The sequence below is a fragment of the Lotus japonicus genome, chromosome 4 (genome assembly GCF_012489685.1).
Source record: "Lotus japonicus ecotype B-129 chromosome 4, LjGifu_v1.2".
NCBI classification, from domain to species: Eukaryota; Viridiplantae; Streptophyta; class Magnoliopsida; order Fabales; family Fabaceae; genus Lotus; species Lotus japonicus.
The window spans coordinates 79,195,647-79,211,610 of NC_080044.1; the positions used below are offsets into that span (position 1 = coordinate 79,195,647).

At 39.2% G+C, this 15,964-nt stretch overlaps 2 protein-coding genes across 3 annotated transcripts; one reads left to right on the forward strand and one right to left on the reverse strand.

Annotated features, from left to right (window-relative positions):
• Positions 1 to 7,117: 7,117 nt before the first annotated feature.
• On the forward strand, positions 7,118 to 11,054 carry LOC130711673 (calcium-dependent protein kinase SK5). The gene is made up of 7 exons (XM_057561383.1): positions 7,118 to 7,822; positions 8,867 to 9,010; positions 9,122 to 9,274; positions 9,410 to 9,525; positions 9,952 to 10,119; positions 10,218 to 10,442; positions 10,760 to 11,054. The coding sequence occupies exons 1-7, from the start codon at positions 7,276 to 7,278 to the stop codon at positions 10,913 to 10,915; spliced, it is 1,509 nt and encodes a 502-aa protein (XP_057417366.1). The 5' UTR covers positions 7,118 to 7,275; the 3' UTR covers positions 10,916 to 11,054.
• A 1,298-nt stretch (positions 11,055 to 12,352) lies between these two features.
• Positions 12,353 to 14,935, reverse strand: LOC130709934 (VQ motif-containing protein 31). 2 transcript variants are annotated; one of them, XM_057559066.1, is made up of 2 exons: positions 14,792 to 14,935; positions 12,353 to 13,143 (listed from the first exon to the last, which is right to left on the reverse strand). In XM_057559066.1, the coding sequence occupies exon 2, from the start codon at positions 13,098 to 13,100 to the stop codon at positions 12,522 to 12,524; it is 579 nt and encodes a 192-aa protein (XP_057415049.1). In that variant the 5' UTR covers positions 13,101 to 13,143; positions 14,792 to 14,935; the 3' UTR covers positions 12,353 to 12,521. The 2 variants fall into 2 exon arrangements, with proteins under 2 accessions (XP_057415049.1, XP_057415050.1); XM_057559067.1 differs by lacking the exon at positions 14,792 to 14,935 and adding an exon at positions 14,457 to 14,716.
• Between the last annotated feature and the right edge of the window lie 1,029 nt (positions 14,936 to 15,964).

Sequence of the window (15,964 nt, forward strand, 5' to 3'; positions counted from 1 at the left end):
ACTCTAAACCCAATTCTTAAATAGAAATAGTTTTTTTTTGGTCTCTCATGTTTTAACTAACTCGTTAATATATGACGTGTCCTGAGATCCAACCAAAACTAAAACAAAAACTCGTGATTTGAGCAAAATCTGCATTAATTACTTATGAGTCGCTTATGTCATATGTGACATTTTAGGTCAAATAGAATAATGATAAACAACTCATATAAACAATTATGCATTAAAAATGCTCTTATCCACTTTATTTTCTTGTTCTATTCCTTCTCATATATCACCTCACATTTTATCTCACCTATATAACTTATCTCTCATCTTTTTAGGTGTCTACACTTTTAAATGCTCACCAAATATTTCCGATTAAGAAAAAAAAAATAAAGATCAATTCATACCTTTTTTTTCTCCAATTCACAATAAACTCAATATCACAAATTCTAAAATTTCCATTAATAAAATCACGATTGCATTAACTCTTTTTTTTTTTTTGGTCAATGGAACTTGGATTCAAAAAGAGGAACGAACCAAGTCCAAATACAAACAAGGCACAGGGCCCAACCATGGGAACTCGCATCCTGGCAATTAAATACTACAAACCAGTATTTGCCAAGGAGCCTCCCAGGTAGAAACGACAAGAGATAGCCACTAAGGAAAATAAACTAGAATACAGGAATTGCTTAGGAACCAAAAAAAGTCATAAAAGCAAGCAAGAACAAAAAGCACACTCTAGCAATCAATAAACAAGGCTCTCTATTCAGATCTTCTCAGCCAAACTTCTGCATAACCAGAATGAGCAGCTTTGGCAAGCTCATGAGCTTGGCTATTTCCTTCTCTTGTAGTCCACATGAAGGAGCAGCTCCTGAAATTCTTCTTAATTCTCTGGATATCTTGGAGGATAGGGGCTATACACCACACAGAACGGTTCTCTTTGATATACTTCACTAATCCTTGATAGTCAGATTCCACAATAAAGTTATCCAGATCAAAGTTCATTGCTATTATCAGAGCTTCTCTTGCTGCAATAGCTTCAGCTACCTGAGGAGAATTAGCAGTGATCCTCCTAGAGTGGGTCAGCAGTCTTTTACCACTAGTATCTCGCATCACCATTGCCACCGCACCTCTGCCAGAGACTTGATCAAAAGCTGCATCTACATTCAACTTGAGGATACCAGGCGGAGGAGGCTTCCACATATGCAGGTTAGTATCTTTTTCCCCTTGGTGAAAATTGTCCTTTAGTGGCTGAGAAGGAAGCTCTTCATTAATCAGGAGATGGATCTTCAAAGTAGTAGATGTAGGATTAGGGGACCGATTCTGAAAAAAACAGTCGTTTCTCTCCTTCCAAATACCCCAAACTGTGAGAGCAATTATCCTAAGACCCACATGGAAGAACTCTTTCTGTGGCCTTAGCCTGTTGGCAAGTTCCAAGAACCAGGTATCAAAATCTTGGTTATCTTCTTCTCTGGGAAGAATTTGGAGCTGGGACCCAAACCAAATGGGGCTAGTCCAGGAACAGTATAACAGGGCATGCGAAATGGACTCATGTCTAAGATTGCAGGAGGGACACATAGGGGAATTCACTATCCTCCTGTTGTAGAGAGCTTTCCTAATTGGGATAGCCTCATTGCAGCACTTCCAAAGAAAAACTTTGACCTTCTCTGGTATCTTTAAATTCCATATTAGTTTCCATAGCTCCTTCTTATCCTGGTTCTCCTCTTGGTCTTGATCTACATTCAATTCTGTTAAGTGAACTCTTTGATAGCCTGTCTTAACTGAGTAGGCACCATCCTTAGAATGAGGCCAACAAATCATGTCTTCTTCTTCCATAACTCTCAGCGGAATCTGTAGTGCTAAATTTGCCCTCTGTCTATCTAGTGTTATAGCTAGCTTCCTTGCATCCCATTGGACTTGGCCCGAAATCATAAGAGAATCCAGGGTCTGTTCTGAATCAGCTCCAACAGGGGCAATGATAACAGAATCACCTAGCCAAACGTCCTTCCAGACTTTAATCTTTTTGCCATCTCCCACTAGCCACTTTCCTTGAGAAGTAAGGAGGTCACGACCCTGTAATAAACTTAGCCAGCCCCACGAACAACCTCTCTTCTTTTTTGCTTGTAGAAAATCGGTATCATGGAAATAAAGTCCTTGTAGAACCTGAACCCAAAGAGCAGAAGGGTTATGAATAGCTCTCCAAGCCTGTTTAGCTAAAAGTGCCGTGTTCATGGAGGTGAAGTCCTTGAAACCCAACCCACCTCTGCCTTTAGCTTTAGAGATGAATTTCCAGCTTTTCCAATGAATACCTCTCTCCTTCCCTTGCCTTCTCCACTAGAACCTTGCTATGCTAGCTGAGATAGAATGACAGAAATTCTTTGGGAATCTAATAATTGCCATAGCATAAGATGGAATTGCTTGAAGGACAGATTTGATCAACACCTCTTTGCCCGCTTGATTCAAAAGCTTCTCTTTCCACCCTTCAATCTTGTCCAACACCCTCATCTTCAGCCAATTGAGAGTATTATTTTTTGACCTCCCCCACTCAGCGGGAAGGCCAAGATATTTCCCTGGGGAGTCCCATGCTGCCATATGAAGGATACCTGAAACTTCTGACTTTGTGCCAGGGGACGTGCCTTTGCTAAAAATGATGCCAGACTTCTCAATACTAATACGCTGGCCCGAAGCAGTGGTAAAAGCATTCAGAATAACCACTAGCTGATAAGCCTCTTCCTTAGTAGCTTCAGCAAACAATAAGGCATCATCCGCAAACAGAAGATGAGTGAGAGGAGGACAGTGGGGAGAAAGTCGAAGGCCTTTAAGGAGACCCTCTGAGTGAGCTTTGTTGAGAAGACAAGATAATGATTCAGCAATAAGAACAAAAAGGTAAGGAGACAGTGGGTCTCCTTGCCTTAAGCCTCTCCCTGGGGTGATCTTGGAGCTCACTTCTCCATTAATCTTAAAAGAATAAGTAGCTCCTTTAACACAGGTTAGGATTCTATCCACCCAAGTACCATTAAAACCGTAGTTCTCTAGGCAGATTTTAATGTAATCCCACTCAAGCCTATCATAGGCTTTGTTCATATCTAATTTAATAGCCATTAATTCCTTCTTTGAGTGCTTAGCAGACTTGAGGGAATGAAAGACTTCATGAGCCACTATGATATTATCCTGAATCTGTCTTCCACTAATAAACGCACTCTGAGCTGAAGAGACTAGGTCATTCATATAAGGCTTGAGTTTAGACACCATAATTTTTGTAATAACTTTGTAGAGGAAATTGCAGCAGCTAATGGGCCTCAACTGACTAATCTTCTCTGGTTTATCCACCTTAGGGACAAGCGCAACAAGAGTCTCATTCATGAAATCTGGGAGAAAACCTTCCTGAAAAAACAATTGGACAGCTTTGCATACATCAGCTTTAATGGTATTCCAGTGTTGTTTAAAAAACAAACCATTTAAACCATCCGGCCCCGGGGCTTTAAGGTCTCCAAGGGAGTCAATAGTCCTCTTGATAACTTCTTCAGTAACTAGCTCATGTATCTCTTCATTGCATTCGTCTGAAACACGGACAGGTAAGGCCTCCGACCCAGCAATGATATTCCTGTTACCAGACGAAGAGAATAAGTCACTGTAGAAACCCTCCACAGCTTGGAGAATGTTGTTTGTTCCTTCAGCCCATCTACCTTGCTCATCCATAATCTTTAGAATCTTGTTTCTCCCTCTCCTCTGCACAGTAGTAGCGTGAAAAAATTTTGAATTTTTATCACCCCACCTAAGCCATTTCACACGGGATCTCTGGCTCCAAAATTTCTCTTCCTGTTTCCAAAGAGTTTTGATCTGTTCCTGAATGTTATGCAGTTCATTAGGGTCCTGGGCCTGCCAAGGATAGTTAGTGATGACTTCCATTCTTTTCTTCAGTAATCTAATCTCCTTGTCTGCTTTCTTGAAAGTGACTTGGCTCCATCTCTTCAAATCTCTGCTGCTCTTGTTGATGTTGGAGTGAAGATTCTCCCACACAGAGGACTCCTGATCAGACCCAGACCAGCCAGATTCAACAACTTTTTTGCACTCAATATGGTCCCCCCAAAAAGCCTCGTACTTAAACGGAACAGGGGAGCTGCCTTTGGGGTGGGTGGAGATAATAATAGGGCAGTGGTCAGAACTGATAGGGGGGACAGCAAGGAATTCCGCATGAGGGTGAAGCCTCCTCCATTCCCAGTTGGCTAAAAGCTCTATCAATCTTCTCTTTTATAGATACATTTTCTCTAGTACCTCCAAACCAAGTAAATTGACACCCACTGAACTCAATGTCCATCAAGGCTGTTTCACTAAGAAATTCTCTGAACAGATTCATTCTGTTAGGATGAGGGGGTCTGAGGCCGTGTTTCTCATACGGGTGAAGGATTTCATTAAAATCCCCCACACAAGACCAAGGTCTGCTATGCCCAGATTGCAAGCTTTTGATTTCATTCCATTGGTGCCTTCTCAAAGAGAAATCAGGATTACCATAGAAAAATGTATTAAACCAAGAATGTCCTTCCTCCTTAGAATGAACAGAGGTGTGAATCCAATTATGGCAGTGGGAGAGAATCTCAACTTCTATATTCTTTTTCCAAAACAGGGCAAGGCCCCCCGAAAGGCCCACAGAATTGATAACAAACATGTGATCAAAGCAAAGAGTTTGTTTAAGAGCTTCTAGTCTCGGGGTTTGAGATTTAGTCTCCATCAGAAAAATTAAAGAAGGGGTGTGGAATTTACAAAGATGCTTCAGTTCACAGACTGTCGCGGGGGAAGCTACCCCACGGCAGTTCCAACTGATCGTAATCATTGGACTATTGGGGACAGGTTTTGGCCCGCCTCCTCAACCTTTAGTAACTTTGTGGAACTCTCATCATCAGCAATGGACTTAGTTTTTCCAATCTCTAATCTAGGCCATTTCATCTCAGCCCTTTGTCCCAAGGGAGCTTGTCCCCTCTCCTTACCTGGGGTTTCTCTTGTCCTTTTGAGAGAAAGCTTCTCTAGCACAGAATCCGCATTATCCAACAGGATAGAAGCTGCCTGGGTGCTCGCTGGATCACCTTCATCTCCTTCCCCTTCCCCCGGGAACTCCACAAAATAAGGCTGGGAAAGGGGTGTTTTAGGAGTAGGGCCTCTAGGTTCCCACACATGAGGATGGAGGATGTGTTGAGGAGGGCCACATCTGATGTAAGGAACAAAGTTGGGGCTCTTTTCCTTCTTCCTTCTTACAACTAGATCAATTTTAGTTCCTAGAGCAAGTTTGCACTTAGAGACTTGTTCCTGTGAGATATTTGCAGAGTAGGAGCTAGAACCATCTTTAATAGGGCTAGGGAAATCCGTGATAATCACTGGTTCTTTAAGGCCAATCTCCTCACGAATCAGACCCAGTTCTTCCAGATTCTCAGGGCCTAACCCAGGTTGGCAAGATAAAGTTTTTAAGTCAACTTTTGCAAGGCTCGGACTGACATTGACAAACTCTCGCATGAAATTAGTAGGCGAGAACTGGGACCACTTGGAGTTGAGATAATTCTTGTCTACACGTGGCTGAGGAATTTGTCTCTCCTTGTTAGCTACAACCTCCAGAGAGGCTAGACTGTTCACTGAATGGCTAGTCTTTGAGGAAGACTGAGACCTCATAGCCCAACCTGGAGCTTGGTTCACCCCTTGCTTGTACAGTTGTGAGTTACAGTGGACAACATCTGATGGGATAGGAGGATTCAAAGGACCAGCCTTCTCTCTCAACTGGGAAGAACACCCTTCTTCTCTGTTCCCCAAAGAGGTATGGTGAGGGCCAGTCACTAACGTTCCCAAACTCTCCTTCTCCTTCATAACAGAGTTGGGCCTAACGGTGTGGAGAACCCTGTTCACCCCTGCCTGACCTGTAAAGCTCTTATGAGTTGTCATGTCTTCTTCATCCTCTCTCTGTCCCTCGTGAGTTTTCTTGTGGCTTCCTTCTGAGAAGATAGTAGTAAGTGACTTAGGTTGGGAGACACCAAGCATTGGCCCGTACCTTGGTCTCGAGGGGTCTAGGATAACCATCACTTTTGTTCTAGAGCACCCCTTATGGTCATGGCCTATGAGACCACAGTTAAAACAGAAATCATGGACCTTCTCATATTTCACAAAGATCCATGTTTTTGGTAAATCTTTTCTTGGGACCCAGAACCCTGTGGTGAGGGGCTTCTTGATGCTTAGGGAAACTCTAACCCGGAAGAAGGTACGCAACAGATGACCTTCTACAAAAGGGTTTTCCACTTCAAGAACTTCACCTATGTTCCCTGCAATCTTCGCTGCATTTGCTGTGGTTAGGCAACCAAGTGGAAGTCCATGGAGCTGAATCCAACAAGTGAAAGAATTGAAATCCAGCTCGAAGATAGAAGCCTCAGGTATCCAGTTCTGTAAAACCACCAAGTGACCCATAACGTTCCAGGGCCCTCCTTCAAAGACCTTCTTAGCAGAAGCTCTGTCTTTGAAGTTAAACAAGAACAGGTTTAGTCCCAGATCTGAAGCTTTCACTTCATTATCCAATCCCCAAGCTTTGGGTAGGATCTCCTTCACCGCACTCTTGTTTAGTGGTTTCTTTGCCAGCACTTTCCCCACTAGAGTCCTTTCAGCTACTCGCAAACCTTCTGACTGATCTACATCTAGATCCAGAGTAGCCCCTTCAAACTCATACACCGGATCAGCATCATCAACTTCCATATTCAGGGATCACTATAACAGAACACCTTGCCCTGAGAAAGCACAAGGGAAACAGGACAAACACCTTAGAAGAGACCCAGAAATCTCAGGGAGATAAGAAGAACACCAAGAGAGGACTAAGCTCCACAAACACGGAGAGGATTTTGGGCTAAACCCAGGTTTAGGGAACTAAGCTCCACAAGCACGGAGAGGAAATAGGGCTAAACCCTAGATTACAGGATAAGAGAAGGGTTAAACCCTAGCAGAGCTCATAAAAGCAATTTTTAGGTCCGTATCAGACTTTTTTTTTTATTGCATTAACTCTAACGCCGAAACAACATATATCCACTTCCATAACCCACCAACCAGCCCACAGGTTAAAAAAAAAAAGCTGTAACAGAAGCAAGCAGCAGCATTTGTTTATATCCGTTCCTTCACCAATACTAATAAACAAACCTGACAAACAGGGCGTTTCCGACACAGACAGATTCAGACAATATAGGCTGCTCACACAAACATGTTCTTCCTCTGAAACTCAAACCCTCTCTCTCTCTCTCTCTGTCTCTGGTTTCTTTCTATTTCTGTTCAACAATGGCGAAATCAACTTCAAGCACGGTAACACTGAAGCCTCTCTGGGTCCTACCATACCGAACCCAGAACATCAGAGAAGTCTACACGATAGGCAGAAAGCTCGGTCAAGGTCAATTCGGGACAACCTTCCTCTGCACACACAAGGTTACAGGTTTAACCTTCGCCTGCAAGACTATTCCCAAGCGGAAGCTTCTCTGCAAGGAGGACTACGACGATGTTTGGAGGGAGATTCAGATAATGCACCATTTATCCGAGCATGCCCATGTGGTGAGAATCGAGGGTGCGTTTGAGGATTCCATGGCTGTGCATCTGGTCATGGAGGTTTGTGAAGGGGGTGAGCTTTTTGATAGGATTGTGCAGAAGGGTCATTATAGTGAGAGACAAGCTGCGACCTTGATAAAGACTATTGTTGAGGTGGTTGAGGCTTGTCACTCTCTTGGGGTTATGCATAGGGACCTCAAGCCTGAGAATTTTCTGTTTGATACGCTTGATGAGCATGCTAAGCTTAAAGCTACTGATTTTGGGTTGTCTGTTTTTTACAAGCCTGGTGGGTTGTTTTTCCTTTTCTTTTCTATTTGTTTCTTGCTTCTTTACTCGTGTATAGTATAGTGCATCTTTTGGAAGAGGATGGATATGCCCCTTTTCTTTGTTTCATTTTTTTTGTTTTGCATTCTAAATTTAGCAACTGTGGAGATTTAGATTATTGATCTGATTGTAGATGGATTTGTTGTTAGTTTGAGTAGACAAATTGATTAGAGATTGGTCCTTGCTTATAGGATGGAATCAAGGAATCTATCGGTAGTTTAGCATGTTTGGAAAAGAGAATCAATTCTATAGAATCAATTCTATTTGGTTAAAATCAATTGGTTACTGTTGAAATGATGTTTGGGTGTACAGGTAAAATGAGAATTCATGTAGAATCAATTCTGTCCAGAGTGTTATTTTGTTCTGGATCCACTTGCTGCTTTTAGGGCTTGATTGCAACAGGGTTCATCTTTACTTTGCTTAATGGTGTTAATGATTGCGAGTTCTCTAGGTTTGTGCTCTGCAACTGCTTCTATTTAATAATTAATTAAATATACCATATAGCTACTATCTATAGATTTCAGAAGGTATATGCATATTGCTTTTACTTGAAAACTCATATAAGACCTCATGATCAGATGATACTAAAATAAATAAGGTTTATTATCTTTTTCTGCACAAAGCTGCAATTGAGCTGTTTGATAGGGATTTCATTAAATTTATAAATGTGTTTCCAAGTTAGTATCTCTATAGTTCCACGTTGTAACAAATGTAGATTATAGTGTATTTCCAAAAATGGAATGTAGTGTAGCCTTTTGGTTGACAGTTGACACATAGTTCTTTTCTCCCAACAGTTCTCTAACTCATAAGTGTTGAGAAAAAGTGCACTTGTATTGTTGTTTTATCTTGGTGAAAATTATGAATAGAGAAAGGACCTTCTTAGCATAATGCACTTAGCTATTTTTAATTTAAGAGAAGTTAGGTAATGTTGTCTTCAGTCATTGTGAGATGAACTGGAAATACTTTCATGATGTATATGCCGCTATTCCTAACACATACTTTTCAGGTGAAACCTTTTCTGATGTTGTTGGGAGCCCATACTATGTTGCACCAGAGGTCTTGCGCAAGCTCTATGGACCTGAATCAGATGTGTGGAGTGCCGGGGTCATTCTGTACATCTTATTAAGTGGGGTGCCACCATTTTGGGCAGGTAATTTGTTATTCATATGTTCAATTATAAGTTGGGGTTGTAGGCATGTTATATTTTCATGTTCATTGTCATTTGCATTGGTAATACTGATATGCCAATTGTCACCAACAGAATCTGAACAGGGGATCTTCCGGCAGATTTTACTTGGAAAACTTGATTTTCAGTCTGAGCCTTGGCCTAGCATTTCAGACAGTGCCAAGGATCTAATTCGGAAAATGCTTGATCAAAACCCAAAAACAAGGCTTACAGCACATGAAGTACTCCGTAAGTCTATTAAACTGTATACGTAGCAAGTAACATGATTGAGTTTACAGCTTAGTACTTACACAATTCCCATAGTGGATTAACAGCTGTAACTTGTTTACATGGTTATGGCACTAAAGTGTCTTTCTGTGTCAGGCCACCCGTGGATTGTTGATGACAACCTTGCACCTGATAGACCTCTTGATTCTGCGGTCTTATCACGTCTAAAACAATTCTCAGCAATGAATAAACTGAAAAAGATGGCGTTGCGTGTAAGGCTTCTCTAGACCCTTTTTCTAAGGCTGAATAATTTCTTTGGGCTAACATGCTGAGCATGGAAGATCAAGTTTACTTTCATGAATACTCAGTTTTTGTCTTCCTATCACAATGAAAAAGTTATTATGCACATTTTTAATTTCAACCTTGGCTTAGCAAATTGAAAGCTTATATTTCAAGATCCACCCCAAGGCCATTATTTTCATATTTAATGAATTTCTTGTACATTCCTTTTAACAGGAATCATTAGATTTAATGAAATGAGTCCCTTTGCAACCTTAGTCTAACTTCATGAAGTTTTTTAGATGGGATTTACTATTCCTTCTTTCGGGAAACAGAAAGTTGAAAGCGGTCCATTTTCTAGTCTTCTTCATATCAAATGTGACTACAACATTTACAACGTTATTCTTGCTTAATTCTAGGTTATTGCTGAGAGGCTATCTGAGGAAGAAATTGGTGGCCTGAAAGAATTATTCAATATGATTGACACAGACAACAGTGGAACCATAACATTTGATGAGTTAAAAGATGGCTTAAAGCGAGTAGGATCTGAACTCATGGAGTCTGAAATCAAGGATCTTATGGATGCTGTAAGATTTTTCTGGGTTTGGTCCCCCCCTTTTGTGATATAAACCTTTTAATTTTTAACCTTACCTTTTACAAGATCTTATTATTTGGTATGTGACAGGCGGATATTGATAACAGCGGGACAATTGACTATGGTGAATTCATTGCTGCCACTGTTCATCTAAATAAGCTGGAGAGAGAGGAAAACCTGGTGTCAGCCTTCTCCTATTTTGACAAAGATGGTAGCGGTTACATAACCCTAGATGAGATTCAACAAGCTTGTAAGGACTTTGGTTTAGATGATATCCATATTGATGAAATGATCAAGGAAATCGATCAAGATGATGTAAGTATTTTTTGTTGTGCTATTCGGAAATTCATATGCCAGATTTTGTTTAGTAAATAGTTTTTGACCTAGCCATAAGTTCTAGCTGTTTTGAGCTTATTTTCATAAGCTGTTGAGGTTAGCTTATGAATAAGCGGTTACAGGTACCTATTACATATTTTGAGCTCATTTCTATAAGCTTACCAAATTTGCTTATGAATAAGTACTTATGCAATAAGTGCTTATTGCCATAAGCACTTAATTAAGTTATTTACCCAAACGCACTTTATGTTTTTGAGTGTGCCAACTTGTTTATTAATGCAAGGTTTTTGCTGCAGGATGGACAAATAGATTATGGAGAGTTTGCTGCCATGATGAGAAAGGGCAATGGAGGGATAGGAAGGAGAACTATGAGAAACACACTTAATTTAAGAAATGCTCTGGAATTAGTGGGCAATGTGCCCAATCAAGTTATTGATGGTTTCCTTAAGTAATGACTTGTAGACAAAAAATTTGACAAAAGATAGTCCAATTTGGTCAATTTCAGTGCTGTTTTAGCTTTTCACCAAAATTTGCATATCTACTAGTATATGGAAAAAAAAACTTTCCAAAAAAGGTATTTGCACTTTGATATTGATGTGGTCCATATGGGTAGAACTGTAGAAGTAGAACTAGAAGCTTGGTGCAATACAATTTGCTCTGGTGATTCATTGCATGAAAAAATGAAATGGCCCACAGAACGAATTGCACGTTCTTATGCCAAGCTGTCATTTTCATATCTTGTTTTAATCACGCAGTCAGAGGTCATTGCTCCCTCAAAGAAAGGAAATGATGGAATTAAGATATTTTTCTATGTAAAAGAAAAGCAATTGTACTATTCTGTCGGTCCTCAGTCCTCCCACGGCACTTAACGGGTTGTATGATCGTATGCTATATTCTATATTCTTTTGTCTTTGATAGGTGGCCTCACTCGAGGAGAATATTAATCTTGTTTGAACAATAAAATCTAGAACAATTAGACTAGGATTTGATTTCTAAGCTGTGTGTATGAAAATTGAAGAATGATTTATTGAGATATATCTACTCACTTAATTTAATTTCAGAATTTCAATATGATCTGAGATCTCAAGGGAATTAGTTTCATGAATCATGACTGCCGGTTTATAGAGTACACTCTGTTAGACAGTTAGTCAGTTAAGCTTATGTTATAGTTCAAAATAAAAGTAAGCTTTAGCTTACTCTGCAAGCTATGCTTGCTCATTATAAATATTAAATAGTATAATATCTGACAGTTGTAACCACCTTCAATAGAATATTCAATATCTCAAATCTACTTTCTCTCTCCTCTCTTCTCTCTTCTCTCTTCTCTCTTCTCTCTCTGTTCAGTTACCAGTTGTGGAGATATTTTGGTGAGAAAAAAATATTAAGTCCAAAAACTATAAAAGATTTATTTTTTCCCAATAAATAAATTTTCAAGTATTCAAATTTATATCATCATTCTTACCGACTTTGGGGCACCAATGCCTTATTAGTATTCTATATGCTCTATATTTCCATGCACATGTAGGTAATTATGAGCAATTTTTTATTTACTTATTTTTAATTACAAATGAGCACCTTGATTATAGTTGGAAATCCATTCATTTGACTGGTTTTTTTTTTATAAGCCCATTCATTTGACTGGTGATTGGTCAGACGATGGCAGTTGGTACTTGGTAGGCACCCATTGTTAATAAACCAATAATTTGGGCTCTAATTGAGTTATTAAAAAATGCTAACAACACTTAATTCAATATTTTCTTTTCAACACTCTTTCATTTAAAAAATATGAGATTCATTTCCAATTTGGTAAAAGTATTATTGAGTTCTTTCTTTCTGTACTATTAAAAAGAAAGAACTCAATAATACTGTTACCAAATAAATAAAAGACATTCACAACAAATTTATTTGACTAATTAAAAGTACTTGGCACAATACAGTGATACATGTAATTTGATTTAACGTTGCTCATTCATTCATTCACAGAAGCACTTCTAATTTTCTCTAACGTGGTTTTTCACGAGTCATAAGTGAAATCACATTCTTAGAAGCATAACAAAATCATGCTTTCTCACTTGTGCTAGGTGCTGCCAGGGGAAACAGAATGAGCAATTCTGGTTCATTGTAACCTGGTTTAGACCTTGGTGATGGATGCAAATAAAATCTCCTCTCTTTGATGGCTTTCTCTTCTTCTTCTCTGTTGACTTCAGGTGTCACTGACTCTTCTCTCTTCTCATCATCCAGAATAGTTAACTGAGAAAACATTGTTGAAGGTGTGGTTGGGCTTGGAAGAAGACTAGAATTACCTGATCCTGGGCTTGGAGGGAAGCTAGAACTTCTTGACTTGGAGCCAGAGGGTGACAAACTTGCTGCACCTGATTTGTAATTGAAAGAAGGTTTAACTATCTCAAGTTTTGGCTTCATGTATTTTCTCCTTTCATGGAGTTTTGATGTTGATGTTGTTCTTTTCACAATGGGAACTTTTGGGGCCTCTCCTCCTTCTGTTGCTGCAGTAGCTTCTGAGGGACCTGTTAATCTTTGCACTACTTCCCTGAATGCACTTGTGTTTGTGTGAACAAATGTGGTTACTGGTTTACCATCAGAAGCTGTATTAGGGATGGGTGGCTTCTCCATTCCCATCACTTCATTTGGCAGAAAAATGCACAATCACTTGGCACCCCACCTGCAAATTCATGATTAGATTCATTAAACTCATAAACAATAAGCAAGTCAATGCATGTTTAAAAATTCTTCTACAATTCATTTTAAAGCCAGAATGAATTCTGAGTAGAAGCTTATGTTAGTAGCCTCTTGATTCCAGAACTGATTTTGAGAAAATGGAAGTTGATCCAAATATGCTGAGTTAAGTAAAAGGTGTAAATGTATGTTTAGAAATCCTTCTACAATTGATTCCGAAGAAAAAATCAATTACAGGGAGAAGCTTCTATGGGTAGTTTCTGGGATTTAGAATTGATTCTACTGAAAGAGAAGATGATACAAACATGCTATTAAATCAAATAAAATGATCCGTGACCTACTTAAACATGAAAAACTGAAAAATGTGATTCATATGTTTATTTAGATCAGCAATCATTTCCAAAATATCTGCAATCTGCATGCTTTATACTTGCAGCAAAAAGGAAATACAAAGCACTTCAGTTAAGAGTTCTATGCCAAAAAAAAATGATGAAGATAGATAGTATGTAAGTGGAGATGCATGTATAATGTATTGACCTATTGCGGTTGGGTTGAGGGCTTCTAAACAAATGTGGACTTAAATAATTTCATGACTCATGATGACCACATATCTTAAAGTAATAGAATGAGAAGGGGAATTGTTTTTTGACCTATTGAAAGCATGTCATATCAAATAATTCAATGTTATGGCCAACAAATTTAGATTCAGGAAGAGGAGTTCTTACAAGTTGCAAGCTGTTCCACAAACATGGGACATGTTTTTGAACACAAACATGGGACATGTTTTTGAAACAACACTAATGTCTCTGAATAATGGTGTCATACATGGAGGTTAGGAATTTGTTGGTAAATTTGTGTTTTTTTTTCTAATAATAGGATGTGGCTGTGATTTTGCAGCTCACAACACTTTATGCATAACTGTCTATGACCTGGTTTGCCTGTTTCTCTTTGACTCTTGAGGTCTTTGAATTGGACTTACCTGTCTGTTTTCCCTCTGGTGTCTCATTTAACTAGCTCAAGTTAGAGATAACTTCCAATTTTAGCCATGGAACAAAGACCAAACTGATAATTCTTATGCCTCTAAATAATGTCATTTTCTGTTAAAAAATGCATTACATGATTTTCAGCACATTGCAAAGCTCTTAATTCCTATTCAGTTTGAAGTTTGAACAAACTCTAACGGATTTGACCTGATCAAAAGTTCATCCCCCATTTCCATTTTGATAGCAAACTTGATGTAAATTTGAACCATTGAATTGCTGAGAATGAAGTAGAAACTAAAACATTTGCCATGAATACCTATATTCAAGGGGAGGGACTTCCTATTCCACCACATCAAGAGACTTGTCTTCAAACTCACGTTCTTTGTAGTTATAAAAATTATAACAGTTAACAAAGCTAACATAAATTGAAACCATATAGGATACAGCATCACCTCAACTTTCATAAAAACATAATTAAGTGCACGTTCGGATATCATTCTTCAAATGATTCTAAGACCATAATCAATTCTTGGGAGAAGCTTCCGTGAATAGCTTCTGGGTTTCAGAATTCGTTTTGAACAAATAGAAGTTGATCCATACATGCTATAAGAAAAACATAAACTAAAATGATAGGAAAAATTTCTTGCCTACCTAAGATGGTTTGATGGGAGTAAAGCAATCGCAATGCTTCTTCTTTCTTTGTGTCTTAATATCCAAAGAAGAAAACAAGTTGAGAAAGAAAGGAAAATTAATGAAGATGAAGAATAAAAAAAAGTGTGAAAGAGAAGGAGAGAGTCTTATTGAAAGTGAGTGTAGTTAAAGATTTCTGGTACAAGGTTGGGAGCCAGTTAGGACAAAGAATCTCTGACCTCAAAAAGCAGAACTCATACCATTAACTTTGCCAAATCAACTACCTATTGTAAAGGGTAATGGACATTGGACCATGCCCACTTTCCTTCCAATTACTGCCAAAAAAAGCATTGCCTTAACTCATATTCAAAGACAAAACAGCGATTCAAAAGGAGAGAGACAACTTGAGGATTATTGCCTTCTTTGATATTCTAGATGGTATAAAAATAACCTCTTTCTAACTTCAACAATTTATTTGGAAATGTTTTCTGCCCCAAACCACAGCTATGGTTCATGCACCAACTCACTTTCAAAATTTTAGTGTAGGCTCTCGCATTGTGGGGGTTGATTGAATTTTTTTTTTGTTATATCGGAAAGATAAAACATTTTTTTTTGAATAGTATGTATTTTTTTTTTTTGATACATCGGAAAATTAACAAAGACAAAGAAAACTAACTAAAGAATGGACAACGAGTCCTTCAAGAGAAGGTACTCAACATCCGGGTCAGGAGACTCAATGACCCAAGCCCCAGAAGATCTTGCTGCTGCACCTCTCCTGGCAAGGTAGTCTGCTACAATATTGCTCTCTCGATGCACACAATTGATCCTGACGTTCCACTCTCGAGCTAGAAGCTGACGAATAGAACCAAGCACAAGAAACTCTGCATGTCTTTGAGAAGCTGCTTCATCTGTTATTATGGAGGCCAGTTCTGCACAATCAACATCACAGATCACTCGCCTAAACCCCTTCTCCCAGGCTAACTGGAGAACATCTCGCATCGCCACGGCTTCTGCTCTGAACGCACTATCTCCAGCCTCCCCGGAGTAGCAGCCCACCACCCAACGGCCAAGGTGATCCTTGATAATTCCACCGCCACCAATCCGCTGATTACTATCACAGAAACTCCCATCAGAATTGCACTTCACCATGTTGGTTGGAGGAGGAGACCATGCGTTACACAGCAAAAGATCAAC

Excerpts from the sequence above, each read along its gene's own strand:
- LOC130711673 (XM_057561383.1), top strand. The coding sequence starts at position 7,276 with ATGGCGAAATCAACTTCAAGCACGGTAACACTGAAGCCTCTCTGGGTC. Across the intron at positions 7,823-8,866 it reads GTCTGTTTTTTACAAGCCTG|GTGAAACCTTTTCTGATGTT; the intron begins GTGGGTTGTTTT and ends CATACTTTTCAG. Across the intron at positions 9,275-9,409 it reads TACAGCACATGAAGTACTCC|GCCACCCGTGGATTGTTGAT; the intron begins GTAAGTCTATTA and ends TTTCTGTGTCAG.
- LOC130709934 (XM_057559066.1), bottom strand. The coding sequence starts at position 13,100 with ATGGGAATGGAGAAGCCACCCATCCCTAATACAGCTTCTGATGGTAAA.